Below are 21,497 nucleotides of genomic sequence, written 5' to 3'. Positions count from 1 at the left end.
CAACCATCACCTCATGTTGCAGCATGATAATGCACGCCCAATGTTGCAAGGATCTGTACACAATTCCTGGAAGCTGAAAACATCCCAGTTCTTGCATGGCCAGCATACTCTCTGGACATGTCACCCATTGAGCATGTTTAGGATGCTCTGGATCGTCATATACGACAGCATGTTCCAGGTCCTGCCAATATCCAGCAACTTCGCACAGCCATTGAAGAGGAGTGGACAAACATTCCACAGGCCACAATCAACAATCTGATCAACTCTATGCGAAGAAGATGTGTTGCACTGCGTGAGGCAAATGGTGGTCACACCAGATACTGACTGGTTTTCGGACCCCCCCCAATACAGTAAAACTGCACATTTTAGAATGGCCTTTTATTGTGGCCAGCCTAAGGCACACCTGTGCAATAATCATGCTGTCTAATCAGCATCTTGATATGCCACACCTGTGAGGTGGATGGCAAAGGAGAAGTGCTCACTAACACAGAATTAGACAGATTTGTGAACAATATTTGAGAGAAATCGGCCTTTTGTGTATATAGAAAAAGCTCATGAAAAATGGGGGCAAAAACAAAAGTATTGTGTTTATAATTTTGTTCAGTATAAATAAAGGTGATTTGATTTGACAACACTTTGGCACGTAGTACTGTACTCTTTCCAATAGGGTAAGTGGAAGATCTTCTGATAACCATGATCTCATGGACTTCATGGGTCATGTGCAAATAAAGACCACAAGACCGTACGTCCACATCAGGTGAGCCATTTGGGACAGGGTTTTTTAGATGACATACCCTACATGGGAGGAGAGTGGGTGCCCAACTCTGAGGACAGCGGGTGGTAAAGTGTGGTAGTGTGTTTTCACCTTGTACTGTTGTGTTTACACTTAAAGATCAGGGGTTACAGAGTGAATGCGATCCCGTACAGCTGGCAGGTTTTGTTAAAAGAGATAAGGGGGAAGAGAATGACCAGATTACTCATCTGAAAGGCAATTTACCTCAGGGGAGAGACAGATGAATTCAGAGCAGCTCAATGTTTACCCAATTACTTTCTAAAACCACCTTCAGCCTCTGTGTGTGTTTGTGTGCGGCTGCAGCATTTCTATCAAAATTCTGACCCTTTGTTCACTGTCCCATGTGCTCGCCTCTTAATCTCTTTCTATCACAGATGCACAAACAAATACTCAAAGCTTAACGGTGTATCGCACCACTGTCTGCATAAATAGTGCAGTGCACTTGTTGCTGAAAAGCAATGTAAAATTAATGTTATGAATATAGAGGGCATTACCTGTGCAAGGTTGGTGTTTGCTTGGCTTCTTGTTTGTATGGTTTTTGCTTATGTCATGTGATTCCTATGTTCCCCATGTGATCATGCCTTGTGCTTTTGTTTTTCTATTGTGTCCCATTAGTCCATTGTGTCATTGCGTTCATAGCCCTAATGTTACCATGTTTCTGGGTCTAGCTTTGTCATGTTACGCTGTAACCCGCTGTTGTGCGTTTCATGTCCATGCCACGCCATACTAAGCCTAGTCAAATTCATGTTACATTTATTTTCAAGTCATCGTTTTGTTTTTGTACACTTTTAGATATTGAAATAAACTGCACTTGGATTCCGAACTTCAGTTGATCCGTTACAACCTGTTGTGAGCTAATATCCAAATAAAACACGTGTATAAAAACATATTGATGTGACCAAATGCAGTTAGGCGTCGTTTACACCCTATTATTAACATGCATCTCCAGTGACTGGTCTTGATTGTATTTCGTCTTTTATTTGGTGACTATATATATCATTTACTGTCAGCTTATGCATGTTCATATAGCAAAAAAGCACATATCCTTGAATTTGAATGTAACCACAAATGTGATGTTTCGAGCAGAATGCATTGTAATTTAATCTAGAAGCTAGGCTATATTAACTATGAATATGCTTCATGATCATTGTGATGTTAATACTAGGTGTAAAAGGGATCTTGCAGTTTTTGCTTTACCTGTAAAGATGCTGTGAGCGATTGCTCTGCTGCTGGAGGAAAGGTGCCGAGTCCAGATATAACCTGAAAACAACTCAAAGTCAGAAATCATCCAATGTTTAGAGCCCTTAAACCATAATTCCTAAAAAAATAAAATAATAATCCCACTGAAACAAGAGGCCTCACTTTTCACAAGTAAAACTTTGATCACCTCCAGTTTAAATATTTAATCATAGAGTAATCTCTTTTTATTACCTTATTAATCACAGGCAAGAAAAAGCTTCTGCTGTCATGTTTTTTTAATGAGGCAGACCGGGAACTACATCATCTGGTGCTTAAAAAGCCACTTGTGAAATATCACCACTCATATAGTACAGATATGACTGGTGATGAGTCTGCAGTTTCCCCAAGACTCTCTCCTGAGGAAAGACTGAGTAAAGGCACTGCAGCCATAAGTTCTCTATAGACAGGTGTCCTGCACATAGAGGAGTTTTATAATACTGCAGGACTCTATAATAACTTCAAACGGTCTAATATTTGAATACCCACTAAAGTTTTCTAGTAGTGATTTCATGCATTTTGCTGATCGAGTTCTTATGAGCATCTGTTCATAAAACACAGCTTTGGGAAGCACATAATGGCAAAACATCTATTAAATCACCACATGCCATTAGAACTAAAAGCACAAAAAGAGATTTTGTGGAGAATGTCAAGAGAGCTTTTCTTTCTTTTTTTTTTACAATACAATAAAATCGAATAAGTACCACATAAATAGTTCTTAGGTCTTATGGACTATATTTCAAGTGTTAGGAAAGCTATATCAGCTTTGTGTGAGGACATTTTTGACTTTCCTATTTACCACGCCTGTCCAATGTTATTGAAGCCGTGTATATTCAAATATGTTGGAATTTAGGACACAAGTATGAATACTTTTGTTGCACTTCTACTGATTTTTTGTAGTATGGTACTTTTACTGATTTTTGCAGCTTGAGCATCCTACCCCATTCCCTGTGATTGCATGTCAAATAGTACAGAAGACAGTCTTTTAAATCATCTACAGATTGTTTAATGTAAGAAAGAAAGTCATATGGGTTTGGAACAACACAAGGGTGAATAAATGAAAACAATCCTGCATTGCAGAGTGAACTAAACCAATAATAACTATAGTGTCTTGCATAAGAGACGGCATTCTTACTTTAGCCACAGCTTGCTGCAGGCGGAAAAGAGAGTTCACCACGTTGATGTTTCTCCTCTGGCCTTCGGTCAGGGGTCCGATCACCTGACTGGCGTCCCCCTGCGTACACAGCTGAGAGAAAGACAGAAGGAAGTGAGAAGAAAGAAGAAAGGGAGAAAATAGAGGGATTAAACAATATTAAGTGTCACAAACAAAGACTCGAGTAAATAATCAAAGAGTCAACTTCAAAAGCGAGGTGACCGCAGGCTACCGCTAATTTCCCCAGATATCCCAGTGTTCATCTGAGGTCAGAAGCGCTTTGCTCAGTGGTGGCACAACGGTCAGCATGCTGAGACACGGGCGTCACCATGGAGCTCAGACGGCAGAAGCAGGTGGCATTGTGGGTAGGAGGGAGAGCAACAGGGAGGGGGAAAAGAAGAAGGATTTGCCATGCTTAGTGCCACACCACAGGAACTAACAAGCAGAGGTCTGTCTTAGTCACGAGTGGACCATCGCACACAAACACATATTCGTGCTGCACTGCTGACTCCTGACATAAACAAACAGCCGCTACAGACAAAACAACTCAAAGTCGAAATCGTAAAAAAAGAAGTAGAGCCTCCTCTCATCAAAGGTTGGGGGCTGGGAAAATAAAATTGGGGAGAAGAAGAAATATAACACATCGTCTGCGAGGAAAAGCCACATAGGATGGTGGCAGCGGGAGTACCATGGCAACGGTCTAAAAATGGAAAGGCAACAGTTAATTAACGTTTCCCGTGGCAGGTGAGGAGATGCAGTAACACTTGTCATGATTCTAGATGGGTTGCTCCTTCACACCTGATGTTAAATAAAGCATAGCCCCCGGTGCATATCTGCAGTCCCATAAGTGAACCATTCTGAGATTAACTGCCATGCAACCCTATGTCTGCCCGAAGACCAAAAACATCATACCTCTGTAATCCTCAGAGAAGAGCACTGTTGTCAAATATTTCCCCTATAGCTAAACCAGATTACAGGAAACTTCTTTCAGACTGTAGCTTGCCAAGATACGAGCCATTTTAAGCTAAGCTAAAGTAGCTAAACTACAGCCAAGTTCCATTTTTTGAAGTACATCTGACCTAAAAATATATATTTTTAGTTAAGTTTCAAACACTCTTCGATAGTTTAAGTAAAACTTCAGAATTTATCAGCATAGCTACTGAAGAAAGCTGGCATTAATTGCATCATCTGATTGGACAATGACAATGTGCATCATCAGGACACTGGCTTCAGCTTCTGTGATGAAAGAAGCACTCTCAAAGCCATCCATACGGCAGATTGTGCAGCAATTTTAGCCACGTTTCAGAAATCATTCTCCCAGCAAGTGCACTCTGCGTAAATCTGTGTATCAGAGATGGTTTAAGTCCCGTTCCATTATCACAGCAGGAAGGATATGAGAGGTCAATAGAGATACAGTCCTTCCCTTTTGTCTTCATTAATATCCATCCATTAACTGATGGAGTCTGTTTGCTGCCTGTGTTAAGCTGGGTTTGATAAAAAAGAAACCATCTGTGTCTTGGAGATCTTCTTGTTCCCAAGATTGTGAGGCCTGCTTAAGAGATTTATGCAATATGCTACTATGATATCATTTCCTGAAGACAGTCCAAGGAGAGGTCAAGGTTTGGCTCTGAACTGACCCTGAGTTGAGTTCACAGGGTTCTGTTGGCTCATCCCACACATCTGTACTGAAGGAAATAACAGAAGCAAACTCTCGTTATTCATCTGCTCGCTGACATAAGACAGATTGAGTCAGTGGGCCAGTGATTCGTGGACAGACACCGGACTAATCCAATCACACCCTCCCTGGCCAGGCACAATCAATCACACCTCCAGCTCACAGTGAATAGAGATAGACCTCAAGTCAAGTCTTTTCTCTAAAGCTGAGAGGGAGTTTAAACAGCTGAGAGGAAAATGAAAGAAATCAAACATACAAACGACAAGTCTGACAACATGAATCAGTAATCAAAACACACCGAACTTTCATAATGGTCGGAGTGAAATACAATATTCAGCAGGAAATAGTGTAGGGTCAGGCATGATTATACAAACAAGTTATTTAAAAGACCAGAAAGTTACAGGTGAATATCCATGATCGGTTCATGATTACTGGATGTGGATAAAAAAAATTAATTACCCAATAGAGACATTATAGGCAATGAAATAATTTCAAATCTGCTCATGAAGAGCTACCATTCAGCCTAACCCGTCCTCCTAAATCAAACACGCCTGAACCACCTAACCAAGGTTCAGGATCACTGAAAATTACTGGCAGGTTGACTACCCCTGTTTTAAATTATGAAGAATTTAGAGCCAAGTACAACAAGAAAATTATGATTGCTCCAGTTATTTCCATGACTTTTCTCCAGGCTTGGAAATTACCATTTTATAATTGTATCAATGTTGATGTCAAGGTTTTACATTACCATGAAACGTTTTTTTTGTTGTTTTTTTTTTGAAAGTAAATTGGACAAATTAAGATTTCATGTTGCCTTTAAATGATTTTTTTGTCTTATCTCTGAAGTCAGCTGCAGGATATTTGCAGAACAGGATAAATTGACTGATGAAGGATTTAAAGGATTAATTCACAGAAAGCTAGATCAGTTTTTCCAGCTAACTCGAACCAGATAAATCTACTGATTTATTGATTAAGGATCTCATTGAACAGTTTGTTACGCCTGTTCATGTAACTCAATGTGGATGATCATTGGGAAACTGGTCACTATTTACACTGAGATGGAGACTCAAGCCACTCTGACCACTTCAATGTCCACAAAATAACGACAGAGGAGTATATTTAGTAAACTAATAGCATGAACATTGTATTGCATACAGATTTTTCATCAAATTACTGGTATTTATTTGTTAGTCGAGCAACTACTGACCTAGCATTGCATTCTGACGCAATCTCACTCTGTATTCTCACCTTGGCCTGATTTATAGACCAAAGCAACTAGCACCCCTAACTAGGCAGGTTGGGATCCTCCCCGCCTCTTGTCCAGGTCACGGCTCTCAGCAGGTGCACTGATTCTCTGACGCTTGTTGAGATGAGCCCCAACCTTCCCCAGCTTTCATAATGAGCTCATTCGCCAACCGTGTACGTCACCTCCCTGGCAGGGTTGAGGGGCATGAGAGCTGACAGCCTCCCGCTCAACCTAGCTCATTATCCCTGTGTGTCTCTTACCAGCTGCTCTGACTTGACGCAGAAGAGCTGCACCGTCTTGGCTGCGTTCTTGGCCACTGCGATCGTCAGGCCGGAATCCACTGATGCAACATTCAGCTCACTAACGTGCAAAAACAACACGCAGGATCAACTATCAACCAATTACAGTCAATACAAAAACAGTGTCAGTAGTCTAATCTAATCAACACAAATTCTCCAGCCCATTATTTGTCCATCTGTACATAGATTAGACTGTTAATTATATCAATGCTTTTTAGGATAAAATGGATTAAATTAAGGCTTTTTAGTATTAGGATTGCGTTCCTTATCAAGAATACATGCAATGCTTCCTTAAAAGGGGTAATTCACCACTGGCAAGATGGGTTTTTAATCAAATTTGGCTGTTTATGCAGGGGAAATTCAATTTAAAAAAATTAAATAATCAGTGCAACATGACTAGAGAAAACAGAAAAAGGGCTATGGCATTCCCTTTTGCCAAAAACCTTAACACCCATAATGCACTCTTCTCGGTCGATCTGACTGTCTGTGGGTGGAAATACAAAAATGTGGAAGCTTGATCTGTAGATTTATCAATTTTTTAAATATTGGACTTTCGCTGACAAACTATTTGTTTCGTTGAAATTCACATATGTGACCCTGGACCACAAAACTAGTCACATGGGTCAATTTTTTTTATTTAGATTATACATCATCTGAAAGCTGAATGAATAATCTTTCCATTGATGTATGGTTTGTTAGGATATGACAATATTTGGTCGAGGTACAACTATTTGAACATCTGAAATCTGAGGGTGCAAAAAAAATTGAAGTTTAAAGTTTAAAGATAAAAATAAATTGTCCATTTATGTTCATGATTGTGCCTCATTCACTCACAAAAATAATTGTTTTATATATTTACGTTAGGAAATTTACAAAATATCTTCATGGAACATGATCTTTACTTAATATATGTACAATACAATGTATTGTTGGCTATTGCCACAAATTCACGCGTGCGACATGTGACTGGTTTTGTGATCCAGGATCACATATACTACTGACATTTTAACAATACAAAGCTGGTCGAAAATCAGCTAACTTACCCTTTAACATTTGGCCAAAATGAGATATCTTAGAAGGCAGTATAGTGAAAGAGTTATAATGTATTTTGGAGGTGTACCTGGCTATTGTTTTTATGATGCTCTCCAGTTCATCATTAGAGGGTGGGTTTCGGCCCCCTTGAGGGAAAACAAGGTTGATGGGGTCAAAGAGTCGAGACAGAGACTTGGACAGGTAGGCTGCTTCATATGGCTGAAGAGAGTCCTTCAGATCCTTCTCTGGACTGGAAAAAAACCCCATCAAAACAGTTATTAATGTGCTTCACAAAGAGTATATGTAAAACAAGTAAATGCCAACATGTGTAAAGACAAAGTGTTTTCTGTCTCAAACTAATAGCACTTTGTGTACTCTGAGTACATGGTGTTATTTTGATAAACACGTGACGTGTATGTATAAAATTTCACTGACCTAAATCTGTAAATTTAATCAGAGGCCTGCCCGTAGAGATAATTACAAATTAGACTAAATCAAAAGTACCGAATGGCACTTAATGAAACCGTAGCCTACTTACCCTCCTCATCTCAATAGGGATCAAAGCCTCAAGCATTTGATTTGGCCATTGTAATAAATTACGTCTCCTGGCTGGCAGCTTCTTAATATCAAATAATCATTCTTTTGTTTGACCAATTGTTGATAATAAGCATAACTGAGATATGACTGTGTCCCCAATGGCTACCATTTTCATTAAAAGTTTCAGACCTTTCATTATATTGTAAGGTCTGAAAATTAGGCATATTTTAGAACATTATTTGATTATAAAATGTTCATTATCATAATGAAAAAAATCTAATTCTCATCACTATAAAATAAAAAAAGTAAATTGCATTTACTGTATACATCCTGATAGTATTAGTTTTCTGGCATTTATTCTGATTTAAATTAAAAAAACATTTCAGTTAGTATTTCTACTGCAATACAGTAAAATATAGGAAGAAACGCCATTAAAATAATAATTACAAAAAAAAACTGGACAAATAATGTGAAATAGAGGGTAAAAAGTCAATCATTATGATAAATTATGCTTTTTTTTCTTCCATAATTTAAATTTTTAGCATAAATTATGCTATATTATTTATTTTTTCATCAAAAATGTAAGCGTTTGTAGAAACCTTGACACTACTGTCAAACATTAATGTCAGACTAGGGCTGGGGTAAACGATTATTAATTAAACGATTAGTCGGGCGATTATTTTATCGATTAGTCGACTAATCTAACGACTAATTGGAATTATTTATCCTGTCTGTTATTCGCATATCTCTGTCGAGCCGTTACTCCGATGGATTTCAAACTCGACAGCTGTCTGGGCACGAGTAAGTGCAGTGCCAAGTTTGACGTTGTTTGGATGAGAAATGCAAAAGATATGTTAAATATATTGGTAAAAGAAGCACTTAGAAGGTTGTGGTTTAAAAATAAACATTCTGACATAAACACACTGTCAGCTACAATGTTTACTTCTGAATAATATAGTATAAATGTGATAAATCCTTTTTTTTTCATGCAATTAATCCATTGAATCAATATAAAAGTTAATTTTCACATTGAAACTGTTGAAAATACACAACAAAGTAAGTTGATCCACATATGACAGCCTCTGAACTCGGTCAATACTAATCTGGACTAAACATAGGCTACATTCAATCAGCCATCGCTGGAAATACCTTCTGAACGACGGCGACCTTCTTTTTTGACGGCGATCAGCTGTAAAATGGCTTAGGTCCTGCTCGGTTTTCGTTGACTTTGAGTACAAGAATTGAAAGTTTTTTAAAAGATCCCCTGGGGTTAACGTGTCAGCATTCGACAGAAGTTTGACGCTGTCGTGTGAGAACAAGCATCAGTCGGCATTTCTCTTCCTCCCGCGTGCCTCATCTTCTTAATCTCCTCACGTAAATGATTAGATTTCGATGGCTTACGTTTCTTCCCTACGGCAGAATCCACCACAGGTTCATCAATGTATTATTTTTTTTTGTTTGTTTGTTGATCAAAAAGTGCAAAGTAGATAAGGAAAACTAGGATGCCGGGTGTCAGAGCGCCACCGTTACTGTTTACAATGCGTAGAATGGTGCGCTGTGATTGGTTGAGCGGATTTGTGGCATTCTGCAGAGAAAGGAGACGTGTGTGTGTGGCGAGCTGTACCTCCGGGAATGGTGCAAAAAAAAAAAAAGATAATAAATAAAGAAGCGTCGACGCAAAAAATATGACGTCGACGTAATTTTGGCGTCGACGCGTCGACGTCATCGACGCACCGCTACAGCTCTATGTCAGACACTAAAAACCAAAAGAACCTGACTGTTAAAAAGAGCTCATCAAATGAACACATGATAGATTTCTCCATAACAATAGCATCAATTTAGATTCTCTCTAAACTTAACTCCGCGAATGCTGTTCAGTGTTGAACTTCCAGCAGTTAACAGAACTCTACCACAAAGAAGGTCTTTTATGTGAGCCAAATATAGATCTACTGAACTTCTGCAAGATAAAATACAAAGAAAACCGTTTACCCCCCACATAACCCTGACATTTGCTAGTTTTTGACAAGATGCTGTAATAATCTTGGCTTTAATTGCTGGTTGTCAGCCATGTCATGCATCTTGACAAGATTTTTTGAGCTGTATTATGCGATAGGATCAACTGTGCGTAAAACGTGGGCCGGTTTAGGGGACAATCGTGATTATGGGATCTGGATGTTTGATCAGAGCAGTGGCAGAAACGTTGATGCATTCTAGGAGATTATTTGACAATGTGCCTGAGAGTAGAAGAGCTTCTTTGCTTTCTAATGCATCTCTCTTATCCAGGTGAAAGGCAGAAACGCTGTGTGATTAATGACAGTAGTTTTGAGAGCACTTTGCGGGTAGGCAGAATCTTTGTTGCGCCACCAGGAATGATTAGGAAGATGATAGCTTGTGTAGATAATGAACTTCTCGTGTTTTATGATGAGAAATCGTGGCATTTCTGTTTGACTGCTTGCATTTAACATCCCAAAATGTTAAATCAGTCGGCATGTTTCATTTCAGAGATTGATAGCTGCAATTTTGTACTAAAAACAAAGCATTACTATGGATTCCCCTTGAAAAAAAAATGTTTCATGGAAATAATAGTTTCTACAAAAATACCATATTCATAACAGTTACTGTTGTTAATACAATAAAACTCTAGTAACTTCGTATTAGCCACCACTGTCAAAATATGATCATATAACACCGATTTTATCATCACTGCATTGGTTACCTATAAAGTTCCGTATTAATTACAAGGTATTGCTACTGACTTATAAAGCCCTAAACGGCTTAGCTCCAGTCTATTTAACGGATCTTCTATCACCCTATAATCCATCGCGCTCTTTAAGATCACTAAATTCAAGGCTTTTGGTCATACCTAGGATATCCAGAACCACCAAAGGAGGGAGAGCATTTTCACATTTGGCTCCAAAACTCTGGAATAGTCTTCCTGATACTGTTCGTTGCTCAGACTCGCTCTCCCAGTTTAAAACTAGATTAAAGTCGCATCTCTTCAGCCAGGCATTCATATAATCCTACAGTTCAAACTACAATCCGGCCTCTAGCTCATAAATGCCAGAGGAGAACTGGCCCCCGACTGAGCCTGGGTTCTCCCAAGGTTTTTTTTCTCCATTAGGTCACCTGATGGAGTTTTAGGACACCATTAGGTCACTTGATGGAGTTTTAGGACACCATTAGGTCACTTGATGGAGTTTTTCGGTTCCTTGCCACTGTTGCCTTTGGCTTGCTCAGTTGGGGATATTTTGGGGATATTTAATCTAATTTTATCAATCAATAAATTCCTCTTGAAACAAACTTTGTTGTATTATTTTAATTTAATACTGTGAAGCTGCTTTGATACAATCTGTATTGTGAAAAGCGCTATACAAATAAACTTGACTTGACTTGACTGTCATAAAAAAAAAATTGTAGCAGCTACTTGTATTTTTAACATTGCTGTATGGGACTAAACTTGATCAAATCGTTAAGTAATTACAGAAGAATTATGAAAACAAATGTGTTAGAGAGTTAGTGTACATGTATCGTGGTAGTACTCACTCATAGTCTGGTTTGGTCCGGGTGAACATATCGTCAGCATCATGCTCTGATGCTGGCAGTTCCACATCTAGACCCGCACCACTGCTCGCTAGCGCCCCCTGTATGCTTGCGCTGTACTGCTGCAGACGCTTCCACAGCTCATTATAAAGCCTCAAGAGTTTGGGATACTCTCCTTCCAGAGCCTGCTTCAGGAAGGTTGAAGCTGGGAACAAATGAAAAATAAATAGAGAAGGGGACGCGTTTAAATAGCGAAGATGGACACATGGAAAAATTCACGTGTTGTGTCTTTGTCCCAATATTGGCTAGATTTTAGAACAGTGCTGTCCCCGACTTTTTCGAATCGACTGGTAGTCGTTATTTTAAGCCAGAATTCGACTAAATCGCACGCTTATGATATTCATATAATTACTTAAAAGTGACCCTGGACCACAAAACCAGTCTTCTGGGATGTATACATGATCTGAAAGCTGAATAAATAAGCTTTCCATTTATGTATGGTTTGTTAGGATAGGACAATATTTGGCTGAGATACAAGTATTTTCATAATCTGGAATCTGAGGGTGCAAAAAAAATCGAAATATTGAGAAAATCGTTGTCCATTTCTGTTGGCGATTGTGCAGCATTCACTCACAAAAAGATACTTTTTAATTATATTTAAGGTAGGAAATTTACTAAATATCTTCATGGATCATGATCTTGACTTAATATCCTAATGATTTTTGGCATAAAAGAAAAATCGATAATTTTGACCCAATACAATGTTTTGTAGGCTATTGCCACAAATATACCCGTGCGACTTATATATACTGAAGGGTGGCATCGGAAAATGGGTTGAGAAAGAACACTATATGTAACATTGTTCTATAATACAGAGAAATACCAAACCATAATATTCAGCCTTTAAAATATAGATCAAGCGCTCAAGTGCATCCATAAAGCTTGCCACAGCGCACCGGCAAAAGTAATACAAATGTGTCAGGGAAAAAAACTGAACGGAGACTATCTGAACATTTTTATATTTTTTTAATAAACTAGTGATTTTTGAGTCGGTGCAAAGATGCAGTTGACGATACAGACTTTGATACAGACGAAACAGTCTCGATACAGACTCATCATCTCTGCAGTAGAGTGGATGCGCCTACAGAGAAAAATGCATGTTTCATACAGATTACATTATCAGACAATATTTGAATTGGTTCATTTAAAAGTAGACATTACCGAGGACTCCTGTTTCTTTCCTTAATTTTTACAAATTGCAAAAATATTGCACAAACAAAAGCACAAATTGTTGTTATAAAATAAAAGTAGACCCTTAACAGTTTTGAATGTTGTCTTACACTTATCTGTATGACCAAAAATTATATTTGTATTTTAAGTTCTTTCCACTGTTATCAAAATTCAATTTAAGTGATCGCGCCGGCGTCTCCGGGTTAGTCCGCACGAATACTTGGATATATGACAATATAATAGCGCACATTTATCCAGGTTATTGTTAGAGCAAGTAAAGTGGTAAACGTTATGCTACTACTCACAAGTTTCAAATGATAAGCCATAGTTAGGTCGATGAATGATAGCTGAATGTTTGGATTTCCTGGCCAACATACTGTAATTACCAGAAAGACCAGCTGAGTTTACAATCTGTCCATCACGAAGTGCGTGACTTTTTTTTGCGACTGACTAATTAAAATTTGGTCAACTAAGACTCTTCTCGTCAGCTAATATATGGTCGACTATTAAGGGGCAGCCCTATTAAAGCTGCAGTAGGGAGTTTTTAGAAAACATTGACTTAGCCTGAAAATTTTAACAAGCACAACCTACAGGTCACTCCCCCTTGCTCTCTGCTGCGCTACAGCCCTCCCTCCACAGCTCCTCCCCCACAACGGAGCCTGCCGTGAACGCGCAGGCTAGTAAGCAGGGCCATCGATGACGGCGGATAAACAGTTATGGCACATTCACTGGTAGGGACGAAACATCAACAATATGCTTTACATTGACTATGGCCTGCCCATACTTTGACTACAAACTTGGTCCTCAAATCATTACGTATTTTGCAATACATGTAATGTAACTTTATAACGTTACACTCTTTCTATAAGTTATAAATAGCTAGTAAGATAATATAACGGTAACTAACGTTACAGTATGCAAGTAATTATTCTAGCGATATGTAATGCTAAATAAGGTTTGCTGGTACATTATTTCAGCAACATGACAAGCCAGTGAATTAGCAGGTTTCAATTGTTGCTTTGCACAGTGCGTGACATTTTATCTGTATGTTATGCGGCTAGAGTTTTGACACCGAGTCAATGGGCTCCGACGGGCTTGTTTATCGTCATCGGTCTTTTTCGGTTTACCTGTCTTTGTTGTATGAGCTGGTGCCACTCGAGAAATTGGCAATTTTGGTTGTTTGTCCACCATTAGCACAGCTGCGCGGCACACCGGCTATCTTGATTTTGAACGACGGTACGCGCTGTGCGAGAGAGGGGGGTGATGATCAGCGCGTACACAAGCATGATTGACACTGCTAAGACACTCCTCCTGGCTCTGATTGGTTGTTTCTGACCGGGAGCGGTGTATTTCTGCAAATGGCAATAGGAGCACTGGGAGGAGCCAGAGGAGCTTGATTTTTTTCACAGATTATCTGTCTCATAGTCTACTGTCAGGACATATTGACAGTTTTAACAAATATGTAAAAAATACATTTTTACAAAAGTTACCTACTGCAGCTTTAAGAAGACTGCATTACTACAGCAATAGCATTAATTGAATTGTGAATGCAACTTTTGTTTAAAAGGACACAAACCATAGTCAGGGTTGACTTTAAAAGTCATTTTTGTGAATACCATATGACTATCTAGAATGATTTAAAACTACAAATCCTCTCTTAGCGACTCAGTGAGCTGAAACACCACAATTCCCTAATCTCCAACCACTAACAAAAATAACGCCAAATAAAGAGAATGCATGGAGAGTCAAACAGATGGAATTGTATAAAAATAGTTATTCATTAATATGGTAATAACCCAACTTTACAGGTGATTAAAGGCTCATTACGAATATTATGCAGATTGTTTCCTATGCAGATTGATTTGATGAATGCATAATTGAGCAGAGGCGCAAGAATTTTAAACGGTTTCCATCTTTGTTCCACCGTCACCCAAACAAAGGCGAGCCACGGTAGTTCTGCTCTACTGATGGAGTGCTGACTATGAGCTGTAACCGTGTTCAGCTGATGCTACGTTTCTGAGTTATTGCTGGCAGTGAAGCTTAAATTTCCTCACTTCATAAAACTGCCATAGAGCAGTGTACAAACACAACCCTTGACTGTCAAGAAAATATTTCCTCAGGGAAGGTGATGAGGTGCATAAACAACAACAAACAAACAAACGTCAGTGGTGAAATGGTGAAAAATGGTAAAAGTTTTAGTCAAGGTCCAAGATTTTGCCTTTCATGTTGTGATACAAAAATGAAATGAAAAATAAAAATAATAAAAACAGCAGAACTGACCCTAAACCAGCACTAAACCATGGTTAGCAAAATAATTCATGATGGGTCTCCAGGGTTCAAGCAATGTGGAAGACAAAGCTCACGCTAAGCTTTGAGAGGAAAACTGGCTTCATCCTTTGACATCCTCTTTGAAAGGCAAACAGTTCAGGAAAGAATTCTGGGAAGAGGCAGGGAGCTGTCAGTAGTTACAAAACGTATTTTAGGACAAAGAGAGTGATAAATCATTTATAAACAGATCTTCTTTGAAGGCTTGTGGAGCAGTGATGTCTCAAGACAGAGTCTATAACAGTCGACCTGCGAACTAAAACGTTTTCTGATGGCCACTTGGAGCCATAATAGTTTTTTCGAGAGCATCTTCACCTTGAACATTCTCCGTTTTTGAGAGTATTTTGGCAAAGTTCCCTTAATAGATGTATGAAAGTAAGCCACCTAGGGTTCTGAGAATATAAAAGCAAGTTTGATTGAGAGGTTTCAAATCAGGCTTGATAAAAGCTTATAAGAGGGAGTAATGCAGAAGCATTTGGGTAATGAAATCGATACAAAGGCTCCTATTTGCCTTCTATTGATCAGCGGGAGTGAAGCACAAAGCGTCTTTAGGTCGTGATAACACAGGTAGGGATCAATAGGGCCGCACCATCAAGGCCACGGTCTAAATTACCGTGTCTCTGCAGGGTGGACGTGCTGTCCAAGATGTTTAGCACTTTAATTAAGATAGACACTGGTTGCAATCATAAGCCACGTGCTCCATTAATGAGTCGATTCTGTGGTATCAAGAGTGGTTTTCTGTTATAATACTGCCACCAAAATAATGGAGATGTCATCAATGAAGTTAGTAATGAAATTTAAATTTATTCATTTGCCAGACTCGTTCATCCAGAAAACTTTTTCTCTGGAGAAACCGAGAGTTAAGTGCCTAAATTAAGAGAGCAATGGTTATAGCGCATGAAATGTCCCTTCTGGGGTTTCAAACAATAACCTTTTGGTTACCAGAGCATGACACTAACAACAGCAAGAACGCATTGAACTTATAAGTAGCTTTGGATAGAATTTGTCTGTAAAATGCATTGTTACCAGCCTAGAAATCCATCAGTTGATATACAATACAAAAGTCCAAGGAAAATCATTTGAATCCATCTCACTCCATCCCACTTGATGGAAGAAGCGACTCTGAAATGGTATCTTGCCCAGTTACAGGCTAATTTAAAGCATATAGCACTTATCTACTCGTTTAAAGAATCATCATATGACATACTAACTTCTGCAGTTTATTAATAATTGTGAAGTTAACACCATCACAACTTTTAGTTGGTTACTCCCCAACACTGCAGCCTAAGAGACACTGTCCATCTTTTTTTTTTTACCAAATATATCCAAAGAAACTGGGAGGAGAGCCTTTAAATTTAAAGCCCCTTCTGGTTGGAATGGTTTACCTAGTTCTTTTAGATCGATCTCCTCTTTTCGCCAGTTTAAAATGTCTCTTCTTAATTATTTGCATACAAGCTGCAACTGTTTTCCTCATGCTTGATATAATTGTCTATATGAATGGCCTTAACTGTTTATTGACTGATATCTAATGGTTGGATTTGGGAAGATATGGGTGATTTTGGTATGATGGAGAGCATTTGTCTTTGTTTTGTTAGTATGTATGCATGTATGTGAAGTATGTTTCTATGAGGTCCCCTCGAAAACGAGATGTCACATCTCAAGGGGGTTTTCCTCTTAACAATACATTTCAATTTCAAATCACTGCAAATAATGCTGTCATTTATTTGCGAACACTGAGATGTTGTGTAAAGAGAGAAGTCCGTTTTGGTTACACATCTGTGGAGTCACATGAATCTCACGTTTGAGCTTTGAAGGTCTCCATTTTCCTTCATATTCCCTTGTAACCAAACACCTGCCTTGATTCATCCTGCTCCTTTAGTGATGATAACAGCCTGAGATAAGTGGAGAGATCTTTTTTTTATTTGCTTTATGCTGGACTCTCTCGTTGGCTGCGTCTGAGCTTGAAGAATCATCAGAGACTACGGAAATGTAAACGCTTCTCCAAGAAGCCCTCCAGGCTCGAGATGATAGTGTAAAGGCTGCAGATGAACAATACCTGAGATAGCTTGAGTTAGAAGAGGAAAGGGTTAACAGTCAGTCTTCTCAAAAGCAACACCAGAAGTGTGTACGTGGGTAATAGAGTTTGAATCCGACTGCAATGTGATGAAAAGAAAGCAAGAGCGGAGGATAAGAGAGAGAGAGAGAGACGAGGCGCGGGAGGGGAGCTTGTGTAACACACTCACACACAGAATGAGCTTTTGAGATGCATGGCAGGGCATCGTCTTAAACAAAAACCTCAGACTGAAACTCACCAGCTGTGGCTTTCTGAAGCTCCTCAGAGAGCGTCTGAGTGACTGAACTCCAGAAGGTGTGCAAGATGTCAGGCTGCCCATCCTGAGAGAAATAAAGAATAGAGAAAACACATTACACACACCAGCCAGAGCTGAACTTTACCACAATGGCCTTTGACACACATAAAAAAACAAACACATTAACACACTATGCAAACAAAGCTGATATGATTGTCTTTAGTGACTCCAATGTCCAGGTCACATTTAACCTTCAATTAAAACTACAATCATGGCGATTAAGCACATTTTCTTCTTACTCATTTCACATGCAAAGGGATTAGACTATAACAGATTGTTTACATACACTAGTCTTAAAAGTTGTAGTATTTGGAGAAAGGGTGGAAAATTGTCACATGAAACCATATTACAATCATTTTGTTTGACAATCGTTTTGGGCTGACAATAGAAGTGAACAGGGTAAAAAACATAGACACACACACACACATACACACACACACACACACACACACACACACACACAAAGAGTAGAATATGAACCCTACACTATGCTATCACTCAGACAACACTGGCATTAGCAAATCACTGACAGAATAATGACTGTCTGAGCCATGTGTGTATGTGTGTGTAAATAGGGAAGTCTATAATCATTTGGGAATCATGACAACACAAATATGGTCTGACACTGATGGACATGTGCTGCATGTGCTAATCTACCTGCTTGCTCAATGTGTGTGTGTGTGTGTGTGTGTGTGTGTGTGTGTGTAGAGAGGCTAGTGTGCGTATCACCTGTGTGTATCAAAATGCTCTGAATGTCTGCGCTGACTCACTGTACATCAGCCTAAAGCGGTTTGCACTGACTTTACAGTGATATAAATTACTCTGTCTTATGATTCACACAATTTCTGCAGCTACAAATCTGAGAATTCTCCAAAGAAAAAGACTTCCAAGGTGGAAAATATCAAGTATATATACAGTGGGTTCACAATGACAATCTGTGATTTAATTTAAATCTCTTTTTGATGTTAAGTTTAAAAGAAATGTAGACACTGAGCATGTGAACTCCATTGTACAAAAGGTCACAAAAGGTCCATTAAAGTTCATAAGATGTCCTTGTATTATGAAATCATGAATCATCAGGTTTTGCACAAAAAAAAAAAAAAAAAAAAAAAACTTGTAGCGTCCATGCCAAATATGTCAGTGATGACAGTGTGGCATCATCAAAAATAAGGCTAAAATAAAATAACACACTAAAATTCTTAAATTAATGTGACTTTATAAATATAAACTTACTTATTAAATTACAGAGTGGCATGATTTCAGTGCCATCATACTACCAATCTTGGCTTTTCTTTCTTTTTTTGCTCTAGTAAAATACAAGCGAGTTTCATATTTGCTCCACTACTTCAGGCAATTGCTATTTTCTTTTCTGTTGTAGAGTTGTATTTCACATTAATGACACCTGAAGGGAACAAGAGGGCCATCAGTGGAGATGAACTCATGCCAGAGAACCAGAAGGCTTGTGTGCTACATAAAAGCAGCTGGGAATTCAACGGGAATGTCTGTCTTACTTGTGTAACTGTTAAATGTAGCGGTTTGCAGGTTTTTCTTTCCGATGGGTGCGTGTGTGTGGGGGGTGTTTCAGCCACAAATATAGGTGTGAGATAGTGGGAGTTTGAAAACAGCTTTTGAAGCGGAGGCAGAGAAAGAAAACAAAAAAACATGGCATTCACCCACCTTTTCCCAATCTCCAGGGAATCTGACAGCAGCTTTATTGTGCAGAACATAAGTTCCTGTATGTGTTTCCCTAAACCTCATATGCAGCTCATCTCTTGCATGCACCCCGTTAAACTGAAGGTTCAGAGGTGCTGTTAGGCTTTTTACAGCCTTGTGAGGCTCCAAGAGAAGTGCCCGCCCTGCAAAACCTTTCATGGGGCCTTTTAAATGCCGGGAGTCTCTTTCATCCACAGCTGATGGCTCTCTGAGCACCCAAAGACAGTCATTCTGGGTGGTCTGCATTTCAAGGTGTCCCTTTCTACTGAGAGTCATTGAACTTTTATATCAACACATATTCAATATTTTTAAATGTTACCTTTATTATCTTCATCACCCTTGAAAGACGGATGCAATATTTTCTTACACTAATACGAGAGAAGTGGTCAAATTGGGTATTACTACCCACACTCTGGAATCAAACTTTTTTTTGTCGCCTTTCCTTTCTGTTTTTTCCAATAAGGAAAGAAAAATGTGAGGTCTATGGGAGAATGGGAGAAGGTGTTGCCATGGAAACCCCCCCCAACCCCCCCATTCCTGCAGACCTCAATCTTCTGACCGAAAATCTCGATTTCCAAGAGGTGATTAGAAGCCGCTCAACTCATCTCCCCCGAAACTGTTTACTGAGTGAAAACGGGAGGAATACCAACAGAGTAAGAGAGCAAAAGCGACTGTATGATTGGAGACAGACCTTTTCTCTTTCTCACAAACACACAAAAATTGCTATGTTTGAAATGGAATTTAGCATTCTTTGGCAAAATACTGTATGCAATGGAAAGCATTAGTATGTAGTAGTATGCTATGTTGTTGTCGCATGATCTAAAAAATTATTTAAATGAGCTAGTGGTGTGCAGTTGTCATGAAATTGCATTATTGTAATCCAACTTTGTCATTTTAGCCAGACGGTCCGTAAAGAAAGAGAAGTTTAAAATTAAGGTTTTGTTTTTGGTTCAGTGGTCATGTTAAAGCGATGTAGTATTTTCTTGTATTGTGCTCTACTTTGTATATTTGTGTTACATTGTGAAAATAAATCACAGCTATATAATCAAAACCCTATCAGTCATGATCATATTAACAAAACAGCACTCCTTTGAGTGTATTAATGCTTTTATAAATCTATAAAAGTTCTATCTAAATGATAAAATCATTAAGGACACCAATTTTCATCAAAACATAAAAATGCATGTGTAAAATTTGCATACTGTGCACCATACAAACAGAACATATAATAATATAAGTAATGTGCCGTTCCAAATACAGCCCATGTAACAATTCTGCATCAAATATTCAGAAGTCTATGTCGCATATAAGCTTTGCTGGTTATGATTTAAGGAAATGCATCGCTAGAGGCCAGTTCTAATTCACTGCATTATATGCTCTCTTTGAAATCCATCTGTGAAATCTTACCACCCCTTCCTAAAATGCTCTGATCTCACAGTTTAGCCCTTCATTTAGCGGAAAATAGCACCTTAATTACCGGCTGTAATTAGCCAAATTCGCAACTGAAGGAATGGAGAGCCACGGATGTCGGGGATACCAAAGGGGAAACGCGTTGCATATGCCTTTGCAAACACTGTTCTTGTCACTCAGCGTGCGCCAACACACACTAGTTCACAAAGTCACCCAGAACCAAATGGAGAATGTAGATAAAAATGGTCCCATCACTGTCTGGCTGAAAATGTGTGGTGGATATATGTTTGTGTGCATGAGTGTGTATGCGTGTGGGGTAGATAACCTTGTCACAGAGGGGCCAGCCACCTGCAGACACCAATTAGGATGTCATTTACTGCTAATGTGCCAGCAGCAAGTGAACCAGCAGGGGCTTTGTAGGCAGGTCAGCCTCAGGCAAGGGCAACACACACAAAAATCCTTTGTAATAAATCACTAGATATCAAGGACAAACTCTTCACATATGGGATACGCACAATATCAATACACATAACTCCCCAAACTGCTGAAATTTAATCGCACACCTATTCCAGCAAAAACAAATAAAGCAAAATGTAGGTGAGAAATGATATCATCTGTCTCACCTTGATGATCTCATCAATAAAGCACACATGAGTCACTGGGTCTCTCTTTTTGGTGAGAACCTTCTGCAGGTGCTGCACCTGTTCAGGAACATAGTAGAAACTTTAGACGATATATTCAATGACCCCTTTCAAGCGTCATCTAATCTTAACACACTAGCTTTAAAAAAAATATTAAGGGGAAAAAAACAGAAAAATCAGGCATGAGTGGCAAAAAGTTAATTTCAGAGCTTAATATTTAATGCCTTTACAAGTGAACACCAGACAAAATGGAAAGGGACATCTATGAACTACTGGTGTTTTGCCTAAAGACAATAAC

At 38.9% G+C, this 21,497-nt stretch overlaps 1 protein-coding gene across 1 annotated transcript in view; it reads right to left on the bottom strand.

The window, feature by feature from the left end:
* The window catches only part of cog5 (component of oligomeric golgi complex 5), a 74,438-nt gene that overhangs the window by 13,013 nt on the left and 39,928 nt on the right, over positions 1–21,497 (bottom strand). Inside the window, exons 10-16 of the mRNA XM_082168355.1 lie at positions 21,182–21,259; positions 17,379–17,460; positions 11,515–11,716; positions 7,523–7,684; positions 6,364–6,463; positions 3,165–3,275; positions 1,991–2,053 (exon numbers count right to left, since the gene is read on the bottom strand). Of these exons, the coding sequence (XP_082024481.1) occupies positions 1,991–2,053; positions 3,165–3,275; positions 6,364–6,463; positions 7,523–7,684; positions 11,515–11,716; positions 17,379–17,460; positions 21,182–21,259 (798 nt within the window). The remainder of the gene's footprint in view (positions 1–1,990; positions 2,054–3,164; positions 3,276–6,363; positions 6,464–7,522; positions 7,685–11,514; positions 11,717–17,378; positions 17,461–21,181; positions 21,260–21,497) is intronic.

This window comes from Leuciscus leuciscus, assembly GCF_965113295.1.
Source record: "Leuciscus leuciscus genome assembly, chromosome: 4".
Classification (NCBI taxonomy): domain Eukaryota; kingdom Metazoa; phylum Chordata; class Actinopteri; order Cypriniformes; family Leuciscidae; genus Leuciscus; species Leuciscus leuciscus.
The sequence above is the reverse complement of the archived record's forward strand: the minus strand, read 5'-3'. Positions and strand labels throughout refer to the sequence as shown.